General features: G+C 34.6%; 1 protein-coding gene across 3 annotated transcripts in view; it reads right to left on the minus strand.

The window, feature by feature from the left end:
* Nucleotides 1–18,223, minus strand: part of LOC143249431 (fibroblast growth factor 1-like) — a 41,343-nt gene extending 23,120 nt beyond the window's left edge. The window contains exon 1 of one of the 3 annotated variants that reach the window (XM_076499267.1): nucleotides 18,162–18,223. In XM_076499267.1, the coding sequence (XP_076355382.1) occupies nucleotides 18,162–18,191 (30 nt within the window). In that variant the 5' untranslated portion in view covers nucleotides 18,192–18,223. Of the gene's footprint in view, nucleotides 1–4,909; nucleotides 5,509–18,161 lie in introns of those variants that run through there. The other 2 variants (XM_076499268.1, XM_076499266.1) reach the window with 2 other exon arrangements.
* Nucleotides 18,224–20,749: the final 2,526 nt, after the last annotated feature.

Genomic DNA, 20,749 nt, shown 5'->3' on the forward strand with positions numbered 1-20,749 from the left:
TAGTGTTGAATTTATAGTTCGGTATCAGAAGACGACCATACTCCATGATTACGTCACAAAGTAGAGAACGCACTTCTAGAATGACATGCCAGGCGACCATGACTCATAAAATAAAAGTTTGTTTGTTTGTGTTCCTTATAGTAAAGCCACATCAATCTATCTGTTGAGCCCACCGAGTGGAATCGAACTCCTAATTTTAGCGTTGTAAACCCGTAGACTTACCGCTGTACTAGTGAGGGGCCAAAATACAAGTCTCATCATGCCGATAATTAATCATTAACTAATTAAATCGTTTCTCAAAACTATAAACCAAGGGATAAAAGTTGTTTTGATAACAATTCATTGTTTGTAACAAATAACTTCAGTTACTTTAATAATTTTATTATTATAAACTCTAATTAATATTCACTTTACACAAGTAATCAAAATTTTCTTTATTTTAAATATTATACAAAACATTTGAAAACTATACTCGACGTGCAAATTACTTACAGTATAAAGCTGACCTTCAGTATATAAATCAAGGCTTGTAAAGTGTCACCCATAAGGAAATATATATTTTTCGCTCGTATGATGATGTAAATAAAACAAGTCTATTAAACACTTATAGACAGGGAATGCGCCAATAACATGTATTTCGTTATTTTATACAAAATGGGCGTGCGATCTGGAAATCCTGTTTCAGTATTTTTCAAATTTGTTATGGCAAAATTTTATTATACACACCTTTTATGTCTTGTTTGATAATTTCAGTATGTTTACAATCCAAATAAACAGTCTTACGCATTAAAATTTATCTCGGACGAGCTTCCGACTTATAATGTTACCTATTACGGTTTCAAATAGCTGGAAATTTTAGCTTGAAGTTAGAAGTCAATAGAATGCTGATATGTTTCAAATATGTAATGTTTCCCAACAAGATTGATACACACTATTTTCTTTTTAAACACTAATATATTTTAATATACAAATAACAATACAATTTATAATTTCGTTTATTACAAATAATGTTTTATAGACAAGAGTTTTACAAAGAACACCAAGTTTTCTATCTTCTCTGAAACTGAATACTTTATTGACGGTTCACGATGAGTTAATTAATTCTAATTAATTCCTGATACACAGGAACGCTTCACTTGACGAGAAACCAGCTAGTTTCTTCACATGTGAGTCTTTTCCGCTGAATTTATATGATGTCTTCTCAGAAATGCTAACGCCTGAAGCTAATTCACTGAGGTTAAACTGTTTGTAATGTTCGAAATCTATAAACGCTCCTATAGTTTTCCAATTAATAAGGGTTAATTATAGTTATAGCTTCCCAGGCTTATAGTATATCAACTGTAGCAAACACTCACTATAAAACTATCTCTCGGCGTGTCGATTTATAAACCATAAGGTGAGGTTCTCTAATGTTCAGTAGGCAACAATATTTCACTCACACACTTATGACATTGTTGAGTCTTATATTCGAGAATATTCTACAATTTTATGGAATAGGTGGGAATTTCGCAATACATGTTTAACCGTATAAGTTACATGCATTTTAAAATTATATATTTAACTAAAACGAACATCGATATTAAAACAAATATATGTCAGTAAATCCGTTATAACTGTTATGTTCATAACAAAAAGTTTCGTTTTAAAATTCGAATATTTGTCGTTTATTGAAGATGTAATCATTTAAGTGTTTAAAGAAATATCGATTTCATCCCATTTTACAGCTTTTATCTGACAGCATAATATTCTGAAATATGTCTGGATTAAATTAATTTTCACACAAGTTAATATAAAATATTTGTTATACTTTTGTTGTCGCTTAGCAACGTCAATCCGTTTAGAATAAAATGAAATTCTAATTCGTCTTAAATATGTGAACGTTTAAATAATTATTTTGTTACCCAACATAAATTATTATATAATATACCGGAAAAACTGTCAGAGTGTTTCAGTCCACTTAGAGCAAAATGAAAGTTCTATTCGACTTAAACATGTGACATTTATAATATATTTTATTTTTAAGGAAAATTTGTATCAAAATAAAAATTTATCATAACACAGTGTTGCTATCTACATATTTAAATATATTTATCGTTTACAGAAAATTTTTTATTAAAATAACAGTTAATTATAATACACTGTCACTATCTATGTAGTTACAATATACTTAAAATATACTTCACAAAACTAAATACGTATTGTTGCATATAAGTTAAATACAATTTTTGTATTTAATTAAACTGTACGTTTTTGAAATGTAATTATCAGTAACCTATGTAAATTCACTACATAATCATACAAAACACTAACTGTATATTATCGGGATTTGAGGGGTTAACGTACAGTTGCAGAATACTGTGCTCAACATACAACAAATGGTCAGACTGTATGAGTTGGCTTAGAACAAAAGAATCTATTCGAATGTGAGATTTCATTGTACGTGTTTCGAAACGTTGTTGTATGTTATACGAAAATGTTGAGTTTATTGACAATGACCAATTTTTATTTCTCTGATAGCAGTGACATCACAAATGTTTCGTGTGCGTAAACATTTCCATTCGGATTTATTACACTGATAATTAATATCATAAAAATTACATACAGAACACACTAATTGACTAAATTGTCTTGTATAACACCAATCATCATATAGATAATGAACTTTAACATAATTACATCTAAACCTTAATGACTTGTAGACGTACTGTCACAGTATACGTGTTAAAATCCAACTGTAATAATAGTAATTAAGTATACATGAAAGTCCACTTACTAAGACGTGTAAATTATTTTGTCACAAATTAGTAACACTGTTATTACATAATAAAACTTTTATTGATGATGTAAAATGGTGTATAAAGTCAAAGTTTTAAATATTGTGTAATATTGTCCTTTTCAGGGCGACTTACACCTACAAACATGTATTGTGTTCATGGTAAAGCATATATAGCTGTGGTCGTTTTTGACATTGCTCTGACATTTCATTATATCACTAAAAATATTTAATTACCTCATTTAGAACAGTCAATTTCATTAAATGATGAATTAGTGTCAATTTCATTAAATGATAAATTAGTGTCAAGTGTTTTTTATGACAAATTCACTATAATTAATTTAATGAATTAATTGTAAGTTAATTAGTCTTGAGCGTCCTTTCAAGAACGAATTAATTATAAATAATTTAATAAATTTGTCTTCATTTTCCTTTTTAGAATGAGCCCCCCGTTAGTATAGCGGTACGTCTCCGGATTTACAACACTACAATCAGGGGTTCGATTCCCCTCGGTGGGCTGAGCAGATAGCCCGATGTGGCTTTGCTATAAGAAAAACACACTCAAACACACTTTTTAGAATGATTTAATTAATTAGTGATTAATTACAGACATATTGGAACATGCATTGTTTGAGTTATGGCTTCCTAGAAACACATTCTCTACTTCGTGGAAGGATGATTTAATTATTAATTAATTAACTAATGAATTAGTGCTCACTATCCTTTTCAGGATTAACTAATTATTTAGTGTTGCGCGTCTTTTTAAGAACGAATAACTAATAAATGATTTAACGAAACAGAGTTAACCATCTTTGTTTTAGGAACGATTTAATTAATTAATAACTAATTATCGACAGGATGAGACATATACTGTATGAGTGAATGCCGCCTTTCATGGCGACTTAGAAATACATTTTCTACTGTATCAGGTAAATCATCCATTATCGTCGTCTGTCTGGTATCGAGCTATAATTTCAACACTATGGCGACCTAGCAACGCGCCCCTATCGACATTCTGTCCTTATGTTTGCTGTCGAAATGCAAATTTTGTATGTGTTACAGTATCCCTTTCCAGTTTAGGAAATATCTAATATTGCTCATTAATTTGTAGACGAGGCTTGCAAAACTGTGGATATTATTTTCCCACTGTCTCCAGAAGTAAAACATACTTTGAGATTTAATTCTTTTTACTTGTAGTTTTTAGTCACTATCATAACAGGCCAGGTAGAAAATTTAGCTCTAACCCTTAATCTGACCCTGATACCAGTAACACAAAATGACTGGATGTAAACAATACGGTCGATTATGAAAACAGTAATTTTAGTTCTATATCCCTCTCTCTCCAAAAACTTCAATATATATATATATTTGCATTTAGAATTTACCCATCAAAACAGCCTTTCACTATATATAATACTTTGGTATTGCAGTCTGATTTAAAAACAAAGAAAACATGATCACTGTAACCCCTTGATATAGTGGACTCATGGAAAACTACCTAATCTGCCTTTCTGCTAATCCATCTTTGAACACAACATGGCAACGGTTACGTTTATCAATATCATACTAGTATGAACACAATCAAGAACTACATCAAAGATAACATGGCGTTTTATAATGTTATCAACACATGTGTATTATTAAATATTTAGATAATGAACCAACAATAAGATACTGATGCCAAAGATAACATGACGACCGTTAATGTCATTAGCGCACGTGCAATGTTAAATATTTACATCATCAACCACTAGTACAATACAGACACATAATATTCAGATTTCACACTTTGTTTTCCCTCGAACTGGAACTTTAACACGTGAGGTCAATTAGCCCTTATATTTTATCAATATAATCTCAGTACATTCCTTCAGCTACTACAGAACAGATAAGTGACAGCACTATCATTAATCGAATTTATTGAGTACGTTAAGACTCATCACTTTATTTGTTGAGAAAACTTAAACCAAATGAGGAAAAAAACAACATTTTACAAACAAGCGATGAAACGTGGTGAACCTTTAAAAAACGAAGTTTGTAAGGTTCTAAGTGCCGTCAGTCGACTCTGAATGTAAAATAAGCTTCTAATAAATATCGTATCTTCGCTATTCCTTTTTAAATAAAATTAATGCATACCTCGCGTTCTGTTGATTCGTCTTTCGGATCAGATGGATATTTTTTCATGTCCCTGTTACAGCACCAACAGATGGCACGCCACCAAGGCATTTCAAGTGTTTAAGTTATATTGCTTACAAGACAGCTGCTCACTCTTTGTATTCTTCGTTCAGTATGGAATTTCCATTCATGTGGGAAGTTATTGAATGTTTGCTAAACATAGAAACACACAACATTTTAAACCGTACTATATCCAGAAAGAATGAGAATACGGCTAGTGTTTGTGTTTGGTACGCACGGAAACACACGACTGCTTACCCTGGTAATATCCAGACAACCTGAAAGCACAGCTAACAGGCCATTGCAAGTAAATAAGCAGTTACTAAAATAGTTTTAGTAAATGTCTATTTTACTGAGAGAGAGAGCGGTAGTAAGCAGATTTAACTGAACTAGTCATAGCTCCGCATAATTACACGTAGACTTATCTACACACATGGAAGCAGCCACTCGTTAAATTAAAAATAGCACAAACGTCTCTTCACTCTTCACGGATTCCGACGTCAAGTGAACATGCAATGAACGGTCTTCTAACTATGCGTAGTGGAGACGACTGTGGTACAACTCAGGAAGTTAGTAAACGACTTAACTTTTCAAACGTACAGACTGTGTTCAAGTAATTCAGTATCTCCCCCCCCCTCTTCCTGTTCCCGCCCAACATAAGAACGACTTAATGAATGGGAGAACATTAACCAATAAGATAGAACACTTGGTGAGACCTTAATGAAATATGTTTGCTTCATTTCTAAGGTATCGTCGTCTATGGTAACATTTATCATTCAGTCTGGCAATAACTTGCTTCTAAATAATAAAATTTTTCAAGTGAAATTTAGTAAAAATTATATAGTTAGTTTTATAAAACATGCGTACAATTTAACAACAGTGTTAGGACAAATATACAAAATAATAAGGTGCTGTCTCTCACAACAAATCAAAGTTAGATGTCACCTCATCTGTCGTTTACTGTCTAACAACATTGTAAAGTTGATAATGTTTGATTCTAAATTACACACATGTGCATATTTCTGTTTTTGTAGCTCTGTAGTCTGCTTTAAAATAGCCTGTCCCAGTTAATGAATACAAATGTAAACTCACAAGTTGATCAATTATACATTTAACTTAATTCGTAAAACAAGTGTTTAGCTTGTGGCGACTTCCTTCTACGTTGTTAATGCATTTGTTTTAAAGACCGTTGCTAGTCATAAGTGCGTAGGGTACGTATTATTACTTCAAAAATTCATAATCGTGTGTAAGATAAAATAATAACAGCTTAAATAATAATGATAATCCTACACACTTTACAAAACATAAATTACGTTGTACCAATTTCTTAACCCTTCTTACAAATGAATTATGAAAAATATGTAAATCGGTGACATCAGCCATAAAAGGGGAAAAAAACATACAAAAACTGTCTGGTGGCATACAGTTAAGATAAACTGCTGGTTATTATTAGGTAAATGCTACACGGATCTCCGACGTAACTCTGTGTAAAACAGAACTAGCTGGCTTCTAGAATAAGGAGGACTTTAAATGCATTACTGACTTCTCGATAAACAAAATTTATCTGGAAAGAGTAAATATATCATGGATAATTCTACACACACTTACTCGAGTTTCTCTAGAATAACAAACTTTTCTGGAGTGAAATACATTCTTGTTCGTTTTTTAATTTCGCGCTAAGCTACTTTAGGGCTATCTGCGCTAGCCGTCCCTAATTTAACAGTGTAAGACTAGAAGAAAGGCAGCTAGTCATCACCACCCACCGCCAACTCTTGAGCTACTCTTTTACCAACGAATAGTGGGATTAACCGTCACATTTTTAACACCACCGGCTGAAAGGAGCGAACATGTTTGGTGCGAGGGGGATCCGAACCCACGACCATCAGATTACAAGTCAAACGTCTTAACCCACCTGGCCATGCTGGGCCTCGATCTATATTTCTAGAGATATAATAGTTAACATAATTAGCCTACCGGATAAGTTGTGTTATCGAAGATAGTTTTAATTAACGTACACCCTTGTGCAAATTAATTGAAACAAATGGTCATTTTACAATATTTTCAGCATGGCGGCCGGTGTAGGCTCACTGGACCCGCTGATTTCCTTTAATAGTCATTTTTTTCATACAGACGGCGTCATAAGCTGTGTTTTGCAGTACGGTCGATCTATTTTTGGGATATATGACGAAATTTTGAGGAATATCACGTCATTCGAAATTACGTTAGTAGGGCTAGGAGACCAGGCAAAAAACAACTTCTTACCAACTCAGTGAAGAAAGAACGGTATCAATGGGGTCTGAAATACAAGAACTGAACGCGAGAACAATGGAGAAAGGTGTTATTTAGTGACGAGACTCGTTTTTTTCGCACAGGGTCAAATAAGTCTGAAGGTTCGCAGATCTCCAGGTGAGAATCTCACATCAATCAGTTCGTAAAACATCCCTTAAAGAAGATGTTTCGGGGTTTTTTCAGCTACTATGGCGTTGGAGGCTTACATATTGTAGAAGGTATGATGCGAGGACCACAGTACATCGATGTTTTGCAGAGAAGAGTCGTTCCAGAATTGAAAAAGAGATTTTCAGATGAATCTGGCATTTTTCAGCAAGATCTGGGTCCGTGCCACACATCGAAACTTGTGAAGAATTTTATGACTACACGCGAATAAAGATGCTGGACTGGCCTGAAAACTCTCTGGATTTAAATCCTATTGAAAATCTTTGGGCAATTTGTGAAGAAAAACCTCAGGGAAAAGACTGTACTACGAAATATAAGCTAATTGAGGCCATAATTGAGGTGTGGTACCGCGATCCAAGAATTACTAAAGAAAAGATTGCAGTCAACTCGTGGACTCGATGCCAAAGCGGATTAATGATCTTCTGAAAAATAAAGGCGGTCATATCATGTATTAATTTGTGAGTAACTTTTGGATTCTCAGAAATAAAACGCAAACAACTGAAAAAAAATCGTAATTTTCCGTCTTGTTTTAATTAATTTGCACAAGGGTGTATTTAGATTTGTATAAATGTTTTGTTCTTCTAAAATGTCTCGGGTAAATTTCTGTAGACCTTTTTATAGTCTTAAGTCTCTAAGTAAATATATTTGCTACAGAAAATTTTCATTGATTTAGAATTATGTGGCCCGACATGGCCAGGTGGGTTAAGGCGTTCGACTCGTAATCCGAGGGTCGAGGGTTCCAATGCCCCTCGCACCGAACATGCTCGCCCTTTTAGCCGTGGGGGTGTTATAATACGACGGTCAATCCCACTATTCGTTGAGAAAAGAGTAGCCCAAGAGTTGGCGATGGATAGTGATGACTAGCTGCCTTCCCTCTAGTCTTACACTACTAAATTAGGGACAGCTAGAACAGATAGTCCTCGTGTTGCTTTGCGCGAAATTCCAAAAACCAAAACGAACAATATAAAGCGTTTTAGGAATGTTAAAAACGGTTATTTGAAGACTTATGCCACAACTGAAGATATAAAGAAGTTTAGATTTAATCAGAGAATATTGGAATAACGAAACGGTACTGCAAGTTTGAGCAGAATCTTACCACAGGCATCACATATTTTAATAATTGGCGAATAGTCTTTAAATATCACGAAAGCATTTTAATATAACTAAAAACAATTAACTTGTACTAATATCTGAAATTCGGCTTGCATAAAATAGAGAGAACGTTATAGAACGACAATAGTAGTTTTTGACACTACTCACATCCATTGTAGTGACTCTTTATGAATTAGGGCAATACAAAACGATAGGAGGGCCTGGTAACTTAGTTCGACATTTTTCTGATGTACTCTTATGGCTCTTCCGAACGATTTACTTCTTAAATATTAACCAGCTGTAGAACTGTTATAGTTCGAGAGAGAGCCCGGCATGGCTAGGTGGGTTAAGGCATTCGACTCGTAATCTGAGAGTCGTGGGTTTGAATCCCCGTCACACCAAACATACTCGCCCTTTCAACCGTATGGGCGTTATAATGTGACTGTCATTCCCCCTATTCGTTGGTAAAACAGTAGCCCAAGAGTTGGCGGTGGGTGATGATGACTAGCTACCCTCCCTCTAGTCTTACACAGCTAAATTAGGGGTGGCTAGCGCAGATAGCCCTCGTGTAGCTTTGCGCGAAATTCAAAAACAAGCAAACTAGTTCGAAAAACGTTTACATTTTATTTGGTTTTGTCTCAAATAAAATTTTAGTAATACTTAATAGGATTTTATACTTAATGAGAAACTAAAGTTTATAAATATGTACAGTATGAAATATATTCAGAGTAAATCTTCAAGAAGTATGTTGTTTTACTGATGATTAGATTTAACTAACGCTCGAGGCTCAAAATTTTAGATGCGACCTTTAAAATGCAATGAAATGGGTGGAAATTTCTTTTATTATAATAAAATATATAAATTAGATCAATTTTTTCTAATATGCGCCCCTAAAATTGTTGTTCTCTAGGCCCAAGCTTTTAAAGCCTATTGGTTAATAAGATACAATAAACATACAATTAAATATAGTTAAGCTATAAGTACAATACAATAGAAATGTAATATGGTTCATCCAAAAGTTTTATTTCATCCGAAGTGATAGCATGAAATGGTTTAGAAATTCATTTGATCACAAGTAGCTTAAGGATAATCCATTTTATTTCATTTTATCTTTATAAAAGATAATAATTTTTTTGCATTTTCATAGTTTAAAAAAATCCTTTTTAAATCTAAGGGTCCTTAGATTTTTTTATAGTTAAATGTAAATTGTTGAATACTTTTGGTGCAAAATAACAAAAGTATTTCTACATAATTTTCCTTTTAAGTATTGAGATTCTATACTTTAATCCATGTATTCTATTAGGAAAGCCTTACCCCAAAATACTTATCACACTAAAACTTGGGTTTTAATACCCACATTGAAAAAAAACATAGATTGTTGTTGTTGTTGTTTTGAATTAAGCACAAAGCTACACAATGGGCTACTGTGCTCTGCCCACCACGGGTATCGAAATCCGGTTTTTAGCGTTGTAAGTCCGCAGACATACCGCTGAGCCACTGGGGGGCAAAGCATAGAAAGTCCATTGTGTAGCTGAGAGCGTAGCATCAAACAATTGCCAGGGGTGTTTCGTGTGTGTGTGTGTGTGAAGGAAGGGTCAAACCATTCATTGGAAAGCTCTGCCGCCTCTCCTCACAGCAGTCCCATAACCATCGTGATTACCAGAATTAAGTCTTTAAAGATAATTTCCCTTGTTTACATGTGGGTTTTCTCGTCATCACGGATTATTAATCTCCTTGATTGTGAATGACTCCTACTAAAATGAAAACTTTGAATTTCTTAACAGGTAAAGTAGTCACATTATATACGTTCAGTTGAATGATGTATCTCCAGTCAGATCAGAGTCAGAAGTTAATGAAAATTTGAATCAGCATCATACCGCTAATAAGTTGTGCAAAACAAAAGCTCCTGAGGCAAGTTTAGCTCCTTTGATGATGGGCCTAGCATGGCTCAGCGTGTTAAGGCGTGCGATTCGTAATCTGAGGGTCGCGGGTTCGCATCCCTATTGCACCAAACATGCTCGTCCTTTCAGCCGTGGGAGCGTTATAATGTTACGGTCAATCCCACTATTCGTTGGTAAAATAGTAGCCCAAGAGTTGGCGGTGGGTGATGATGACTAGCTGCCTTCCCTCTAGTCTTACACTGCTAAATTAGAGACGGCTAGCACAGATAGCCCTCGAGTAGCTTTGTGCGAAATTCAAAGAAAACAAATCTTTGATGATTAAAAAGAATAAACAGACACTTATTAAAGCCAAAAACACTTGTTCCTTTTGTATTTAGTAAAACGTGTTCCCTTATACTCCCAGTCTAGCCTCTCAAACTAAATTTGTATCCATCTCTGCCCCTCCCTCAAAAAACAAACATTTTATAAACACTACTGTTTTAATTTAAATATCATTCTCTATTTGTAAGTAATCATTTTATACTTTTCATAAATAACAATATTTGTATATTTATAAATATTCCAGAAGATATATTTTTAAATATATATGTATATTTTAATATTTCCAGCAGTAGGGGTGTTCTAAGGTTACGGTCAATCCCACTATTCGTTGGTAAATGAGTAACCCAAGAGTTGGCGATCGGTGACGATGACAAGTTGCCTTCTCTAACTGTCTTACACTGCTAAATTAGGGACGGCTAGTTTAGATAGCCTTCGTGTAGCTTTGGGGTACTCTTTTGTCAACAAATGGTGGGATTGACTGTTACATTATAATGTCTTTACAGCTGAAAAGGCGAGCATGTTTAATGTGAGAAGGATTCGAACTCGCGACCCTCAGATGAGGAGTCGAGCGCCCTAGTCACCTGGCCATGCCTGGCGTAGTAAAAAGATAGTTTTATACTCTCTGTCCATTTTTGTGCTGAAGCCAAAGGTGTGCTAAACACAATCTGTGTATATGAATAACAGAATCTCTTGAACAAAGAATTATGTATAAGGCAAATAATTTCAATAACAGGTAGGACAACTGTATATGCGAATCTCACTAACAATACTTAATTTATGATGAAAATACCGATTATTTTCAGACAAAGAAAACTCGATATGTGCAAAGTGTTTCTCCTCAGGCGCACACGCTATCCATTTAACTTAAGGCCACGCTCGTGTAAATAAGTGGTGCCAGAACAGATCACTGCTTCTATTCATAGCATAGTTCATGCTACAGTGAACTCCCCTGATGGAAAACACAAAATTGATATGGGTTACTGAAGTTGTTCCGTAAATAAACAAGACAGAGAAACTTAGTAATTCCATTGACCAATATACTGTACTAAAAATAAATTTGAAACACACTGAAACTTTAAAAAAATATACATATTTAGTAGAAAAAGTACGGACAACACAGAATGTCCATATATTACACTAAGTAACTATTGGTAACACGTGAAGTTCCGATATTATTTCGTTAAGGTTTTTATGACATGACAATGATTTGATAGATAAGGAGAGTGAATAAATCTGTGCCCTATTTATTATGTGACACTCAACATATAATAAATGATGTATATATTGGAAGAAGGTTTGTAAACTAGACTGATTTTTGACATTTTAACATATACACTGCATTACACCAGGTTAGTGGCGTACTCGTTTCCATTGAATGTGGATGTTTCAAATCACATCCTGTTCTGTTGCATAGAATTTATAATGGTTTCCACAAGCAGCTAGTTGGAGCTCAGATTCCAAATGAAATAAAGTTGTAGACATTTAAAAAGTAATGATTATTGGATCATTGACAAATCTACTGTGAGAAATGTGCTGAAAAATGCAAGACAACTCAAAGATGGATCCAGGATTTTCAAAAAAGAGGGCGTAAATGAATGGATATCACAGAATCTGAGCGTTAAGAAACTAGATGTAAGGAACGTTGATTGGGGTTGATAAATGTGATAAAGCGGTCTATTTTTAATAATGATATTAGAGCACTAAGTTGTTAGCAAATTATTGGAAGGAATGGCCGCCCTTATTGTATATCCACTACGGAGATTATGAAACTCTGCACGATTATAATATATTATAATCTTAATTACGAACAACAGGTACAAGGCCCTTAAAAAAAGGAGCTGAAATAGAGGTATAAAAGATAGGCATTTAACAGAAGGAAAAAAGATCAGGAGACGTGAGAACCACCGAATAAACCGAGAAAGAAGCGAATGAAGAAATACTATGTTGTCAGTAAGGAACAAAACCAAGTTTAAAAGAAATGTTTTGTTGATTATTGTAATGAAGAGCAATTTGTTATGTTTATTAGAGTGAATCATTTCTTGATAAAAATAAGTACAGCTTTAATGCGAAGTGCGAGTAAAATATAATGAATAGTGTCGAAGTGTAGCCTGCAACACTGAGAGCAGGGCTTTCCCTCCGAGAAATTTAAATATGAACTTTCTCCAAGTGCAGTTCCTGATACTTTCTCTTGTTTTTATCAGTCACTATAATCTGGAAATTAGCCAAAAGGAATCTTAATTATCAACACTTTCTGCCACTTTCGAGAACATCTTTTCCTTCATTTGTGGAGCTAACTCTAAGAATCAGGATCTTGAAATGAAACAAGAGTACTTTTTCACTAGTTTCATTGATGAGCTAGAGAAAGGGGAAGAATGTTTGATGGTCATACTGATGAAGAGGGCTCCTTAGGAAGACCTGTTTTTAATACATGATAATGTTTGATGGTCATACTGATGAAGAGGGCTCCTTAGGAAGACCTGTTTTTAATACATGATAATATTTGATAGTCATACTGATGAAGAGGGCACCTTAGGAAGACCTGTTTTTAATACATGATAATATTTGATAGTCATACTGATGAAGAGGGCTCCTTAGGAAGACCTGTTTTTAATACATGATAATATTTCGGAAGGAAAGATCCTTCATGGCTGTCTTCAATACTTTGCACATAATAGTCGATTCAGAATCCATCTCCATAGAATAATATAAATACAGTTGATCACAGAAATGGTTGATTCTCTTATTCATTGATTGCTTCAGATGCATGAGTCTATCTTCGAAACCTGAAAAACACTTTTGACTACCATTATATTGTTCCAACTATGAATTGTGAGTAGTGCCAAAGTGTGTACTTGGTTTTCTGGTTTGAATTTGGCCCATTTTAACAATAGTTTATAGATACATGAATACTTTGTCTTATTCTGGTATTCCTTACAACAATGAATTGATGAATTCTCTGAGAAGGCCCTTACTTCTTTCTGCTCGATAGATCATCATGTGATTCCTTTATATGTGAGGCCTGGCATGGCCTAGCGCGTAAGGCGTGCGACTCGTAATCCGAGGGTCGCGGGTTCGCGCCCGCATCGCGCCAAACATGCTCGCCCTCCCAGCCGTTGGGGCGTTATAATGTTACGGTCAATCCCACTATTCGTTGGTAAAAGAGTAGCCCAAGAGTTGGCGGTGGATGGTAATGACTAGCTGCCTTCCCTCTAGTCTTACACTGCTAAATTAGGGACGGCTAGCACAGATAGCCCTCGAGTAGCTTTGTACGAAATTCCAAAACAAACAAACAAATCCTTTATATGTATACAGCAACAATGAGAAACGAATGAAGTGAAGAATCTTCTTTGGACAACCAAACAACTATGATGTGAATCCAAGTTAATGGTCAATGCGAAAATTGGAACCATTCATTATCAAAATCGTAACGAAACATAACCCTTTATTTATTGTAAAAGTATGTTGCACTAAAGCAATGAATAGTGAATGTTTACATCAGTTTAAATTATTGATTTTGTTTATTTTGGTACCGTTTGTATTAGAAAAAAGTCGTTGTTTATTCTGAATATTGTCAAATAAAGAATAATGAAACAAAATATTTACACAGAAAGAAAACTTATTTGATGCCAAATGATGTTCTTGGCTCGGAATAACTGGTGATTATTAAATTACATCCTTTGTTTTCAAAGTTTTAACTAAGTTACTGCTTAACTAAATGAAGTAATTAAATTGCTTTTATCTTGTGGTTATTATAAGTTTTTTTTCTGGAAAATAGGTTCCATTTATGTATTTCTATCAGGGTGAAATCATGTATATTTTATGTATCTATGTATTTCTATCAGGGTGAAATCATGTATATTTTATGTATCTATGTATTTCTATCAGGGTGAAATCATGTATATTTTATGTATCTATGTATTTCTCTCCGGGTGAAATCATGTATATTTTATTCAAAAATATCTGTACTTCTCATTAAAATCGTATACTGACTTTTGTACCAATTATTATGCAGTCTATATGACTACTATTGTAACTTCTACTATGTAAAAACTCTCTTTTCTATGTAAAGTTGTCCTTGCACCTCTTTTAAATTAAACAATGTAACAAAATGTTTACTTTTCTTGTTCCTGGGCAGAAAGTGTTATTTCCCAATTACTTATGCATAAAGTAAAGAAAAGACATATTTTTCTCTTCAAGCTTTGCTTTTCGGACTTGGAAGCATATAACGAAAACATGATGGAAGACTATATTTTGGGGGCCGATACGTGAAAGTTATTTATATTACAGTCGCAAATATTGAAAAACTACTCACTTCTAAACATTTTTGTTCACTTTCGTACAACTCTAATAAAAATACATGTAAATCTTGATTCATATGTTGTTTTATTCAGACCTTATGTAAATGAAAATGTCCAAATTTGTTCGTTTTTACATAGAAAATAGGTTAATTTCTAAATTTCATTGTCTAGGTCACAAAAGCAAGGTTTGAAAGGAATAATGGCCATTTTCTGTACTTTTACAACCTAAGCAATTACGAAATAATACATACTATCCAGGAACAAAATTTGTGTTACATAGTGTTATCGCTTACACAAGTAATACTATTTGTTTTTGAGAAAAAATATATTAGGACCACTGGAAAACGCCTTACTTGGTAGTCCATGACATTTAACAGCAGAATATTTGTGGTTTTACATCACAATAAGAATGATGATATCTTAAATCGTATTATGTTTAATAGTACTTCAGTTATATCTTCTTATTATTTTGCGCACTGCCGACGAAGCCTTTCGAAAAGTACCAGGGCTCACAAGTACAGCTGGGTTACTGAATCTTAGTTGAAATGGTGTATATATCATATAAAAAGAAAAAATAAAGCAAAGAGTTACGTTTCATAAAAATCTAAGTTTCCTACTTCTGTGCCATAAAAAATAGAGCTACTTGGAACATTGGCGCAGTGTATAAGTTTTCTACTTTCTATTTAAAAGATATAATGGCAAAATAGGGCTTACATTAGTCTTGCTATAATAATTATATTTTAATTTATGTTCTGAAGTTTCAATTTGTACTGCAAAGATATTTTATGGCGTTGTCGTACTATTACCATAAAGACATAAATATATGTCATAATAAATTATTGATTTATTTGTCTTTATTTTACTAATCTCTTTAAATACTAAACCACAGAATATAACTGCAGTACACTATAGAATATGTAGATAATTAAATTTCAAGTAGAAAGATGTCAAATAACAACATTTAAATACTTTGAATGTCATCATTGAACACTGTAGTTTAGCGGTAAGTCTGGGAGTTTATGACACTAAAATATTGAGGTTTTATTCCCATAGTAGGGACAACACAAATAGCCCATTGCATATTTTTTCTATTAAACAAAGACTTGACACTAAATTCACCACTGAAATTTCAGTTTTATCTACTAGCTTTCGTCTATTGTGGATTTTATTATTATATTCTAGGCCCCTTATGGCCAGGTGGTTAAGGCACTCGACTCGTAATCCGCGGGTTCGAATCCCAGTCGCACCGAACATGCTCGCCCCTTTCAGCCGTGGGGGCATTATACTGTTACGGTTAATCCCATTATTCGTTGGTAAAAGAGTAGCCCAAAAGTTGGCGGTGGGTGGTGATGACTAGCTGCCTTCCCTCTGGTCTTACACTGCTAAATTAGGGAAGGCTAGCGCAGATAGCTCTCTTGTATCTTTCCGCAAAATTGAAAATAAAACAAATCTAAGAGAGGAACTAAATCCAGGATTTTAACAATGTAATTCCCCCAGACTTATCGCTGACGAAATGATATAGTTATGTAATCATCATAAAAACAGTGTGTATCTAAGGGATGACAAAAACATACGTATCTCATATTTGTTTTGGTATTTTAGATCATCTGTTTTTTAATTACTAAATACTATTCCGAATTTCAGTGGCACAGTAACTAGTCAAACGTTTTTGAGAGCATGAAGACAATTACTGCTGTGTCAGTGTAGAGTACAGATTGCATTGCCCTCTCGTAGCATGCTTGAAAAATAACAAAACAGATATTGCGTAAATGCAGTAAAGATTTTGTTTTAAAGTGACAACTTCATTCTCTTTATTTCATGGTATGAAATACATGATGACGAGACATGAAGATACATATTGATGACGAGTGTAGGGGACATGAAGATACATATTGCCTAAAATATTATTTCAGAATACATTTTTACTCTTAACAATTTGTATGTTAAGATAACTTTCAACAACTAGATGCAAATACAGCAACACGCTTGAAATATGTTAGATGGTAAAAACTAGTCACATACCATGATTTAAAAGCAGAACAGTTACCTTCTCTAATATTCAGATAACAGAAACTCTAAATTAACACGGTAGTAGTTCTGGTTTTTAAAACTCTAGTGAAAATACCCAAGCCGCAAACCAGGGGCGCTCAGAAACTATTGTTTCTCTTCAGCCCCACACGCGTTCCTAGGTAAAGCCTGTCTTGAAGGATAAGGGAATATCTTGTTTTGTGTCTGGGAAATCAGGAAGACTGTGAAGAAGGACAGCTTCAGTGAGAATGAATTCAATCTTGTGATAAGGACAGCTTCAGTGAGAATGAATTCAATCTGTGATAAGGACAGCTTCAGTGAGAATGAATTCAATCTTGTGATAAGGACAGCTTCAGTGAGAATGAATTCAATCTTGTGATAAGGACAGCTACAGTGAGAATGAATTCAATCTTGTGATTAAATTTGTGAAGTAGCAAAGAAATCCAAGATGCAGCCCGTAACGTTGATCTAAGGAGAAAGAGAGAGAAAAAGAAACAAAGGAGCGGGGAGAGGGAAGTAGGAAGAAGAAATAACAAAGAAAAATACATAAAATACTAAGTGAATATATATATATATATATATTTAAATACAAAAAAACACACTAACGTAAAAAAAAGAAAGAAAAAGAGAGAATGATAGAAGAAAAAAACTTGTAGATAAAGGGATCCTCTCAGGACTTGGATGCCGGGGATCTGTAAATACAATGGCAAGAAATTTTGGTATGGGAGAAACCGGAGAAAACCACTTTCACTGGGCGGGCGCCGAAAAAACTACCCACCCTGATAACAGAAATACCAACGACACTCTTTAAATACACAATGATTGATGTACAAACATATCTTAAATTTGCATTTAGAGTAAGTGGTAAAGATGACTAAAGAATATCAGGAATACAAAGTAATAAGTGAATTTCGGGTTCTTGAAATTCAAATCACTGTTCTAGACACTAGCAATAAAATAATTATCGATCGATATTTGAAAAGTTACGGCTATGTGAGGTTACAGCCACGTTTACTGCGTTTGTTTGTTGTTTTTTTCATTTTTTACTTTAGAACTGAGTATTATCCAACACTGTTGACTTTTGTATTACTTGCAACCCTATAGCAAAATAACACTTACCTTTACACCTTGATGTGACTGGTTATTCATCTCGAATTTGGCTTCTGTCGCAAAGTATGAGGACGTACCCGCCACCAGGGGCGTCTTCTTCAAACTATTTACCACGCCCAATACAGATAGGTATATTTCTCTCTTATTTTATAAATTCTTTATTTTGTATTAATTGACCCCTTAGCTGGGGAAAACGAGTTAACTCGTTTTGATGTTGCTTGACCGTTTCTGAAATGGGGAGGCCATTTCATCTCGTCTCAACAATTATTTCTTTTATAGCAATTCTATGTGGTTTACCGGATGTTTTGGTTATATGATTACGTACTGGTGGTGTAACTTAACAGTTTTTCTTACCGCTGAATGGGTTAACGGATCAAAAACTTCCTTCAACTTCGTGAGTATATATATATATATATATATCACAAGTTCTTTCGTATACCAAACATGATCTAGAACTTATGCACGTCTAATTCATGCACCACTGAGCTGACTATCACAGTTATATCTGTGTTAGTTGTACTTACCATTACGCTTTAAGACCAGCTTAGACGGTATTAGTAGCATGAAGCATGAGCTTACCATCCGCCTCCTTATGGTTGCATGGAATGAAATTAGTTATGTTGTAATCATGTATGTTAATAAAACTGGAACCTAAGGCTGTTATCATATTCTTCTCAGATGAAAACAGATCTCGTTTTGCGAGCGACTGTGTTTTCAGCGTTTGCTTTCCATCCTCCGTTTCCATGTGATGAAAGTGCATTTCATTTGAAGCCGCTGTGTGGGTATTCATCACATACAATGTCTATACTTTGTATCCTCTAAAGTTATGTCTTTTTAAAGGATCACTTTTTCGTATTTTTCATTACGTGTCATTTCACTGATGATAATGTTTACAATGTACGGCTGGCTTTTGGTATATGACTTTTAACGTTTATCCTTGAAAGATATCTTGTTCCCGTATGGTGCCCACCAGTGGCACAACGGAATGCTTGCGAACTCGCACTGCTAAAAACCAGATTTTGATACTTGTGGTGGGCAGAGCACAGACAACCCATTGTGTAGCTTTGTGCTTCTTTCTAAAGAAATGAACAAACCCACGTGGCAAGGATTGAACGTGCACAATCAAAGTGCAAGAAAAAGTAGTCTGATGGTTTGCATTTCGCGCAAAGCTACACAAGGGCTGTCTGCGCTAGCCGTCCATACTTTAGCAGTGAAAGACTGGGGCGAAAGCCAACTCTTGGCCTACTCTTTCATCAACAAATAATGAAATTGATCGTCACATTATAATATCTTAATGGTTAAAAAGCGACCTTTAGATTGCAATTTAAGCACCCTAACCACCTGACTGCACCAGTCAGAACTCTGATAACAAAATTAAATGCTTATGTAACTGAAACTTGTAGACATACCTTTGATTTCTTACAATATTAAGTGTCAAAAATAATATATCTTTAGATTCCCATATGTTCCTAATGTGTGTAAGTACTTACCACTGCTCGAACAAAAACTCCGGTTAGTAATATAACAAATACAGTAGTACCTCAGTAGTACTTAATCCGTTCCAGAAGACTGTTCGAAAACCGAATCAATTTTTCCAATAAGAAATACTGTAAATTAAATCAATCCGTCACAGGCCTCCAAAAATTACGCATTATGAAGCATTTTAATTAAAAACATTGCTTATTTATATATGTATAATAATACTTACATGCATAAAGTCAACCACAAAAACTATAAACACAATAAAAAAACAATAAATGAAAATTTAACTGCACTTTACCTGTGCTGAGGAGAGATGTTGGCGTAAGTGAAAGGTGGTGAGGAACGTGGAGAGTGAGAGGGTTATTATTGTTTGGAAGGGGAGTCACCTTCCATAGAAACGTCAGGTAACTCTCCTTCTGGGGTTCTTTCTCTTTTCTGTCTTTTTGCACTGCCACAGCCTGCTTGAGACTCGCTGGACCTATTTCTCACTAAAAACTTGTCTAATGAGGTTTGTTTCTGCCTGCATTTTAAAATGTTTCTGAAGTAAGACATGACATTATAATTGAAAAGGTTTATGCTGCGGTTTGCTACAGCTTTGTCAGGGTGAAATTTTTTCACAAAACTTTGTAACTCTCCACATTTTCCACACATTTCCTTGATTAGTGAACTAGGAACATCCTCCCTTCCCTCCTCCTCATCTGAAGACACTTCCTTAGTTGCCTTCTGTTGCTGCTCCTTCTGAAAGTCTTGGAGTTCCTCCGTGGTGGTCTTCCACCAAGTCCTCCATATCATCACCACTCACATTCAAGCCCATACACTTGCCTAGTGAGACAATATCCTCGACAACAGGCTCAGCCTCAAAGCCTTCAAAGTCTCTATCTGCTACTGAGTCTGGCCACAATTTCTTCCAGGCTTTGTCTATAATCCTCAAGCAATGGAGAATATTAAAGTGATTTTTCCAGGATTAACTGCGTGTCAGAGGTCACTTCAAAGCACCTTTGAAACAGTGTTTTGGTGTATAGTTTCTTAAAGTTCGATATGACCTGCTGGTCCATGGGCTGAATGAGAGGAGTCGTGTTAGGGAGCAAGAGCTTCACCGTAATGAAACTGTACTC

This window comes from Tachypleus tridentatus, chromosome 4 (assembly GCF_004210375.1).
Source record: "Tachypleus tridentatus isolate NWPU-2018 chromosome 4, ASM421037v1, whole genome shotgun sequence".
NCBI lineage: Eukaryota > Metazoa > Arthropoda > Merostomata > Xiphosura > Limulidae > Tachypleus > Tachypleus tridentatus.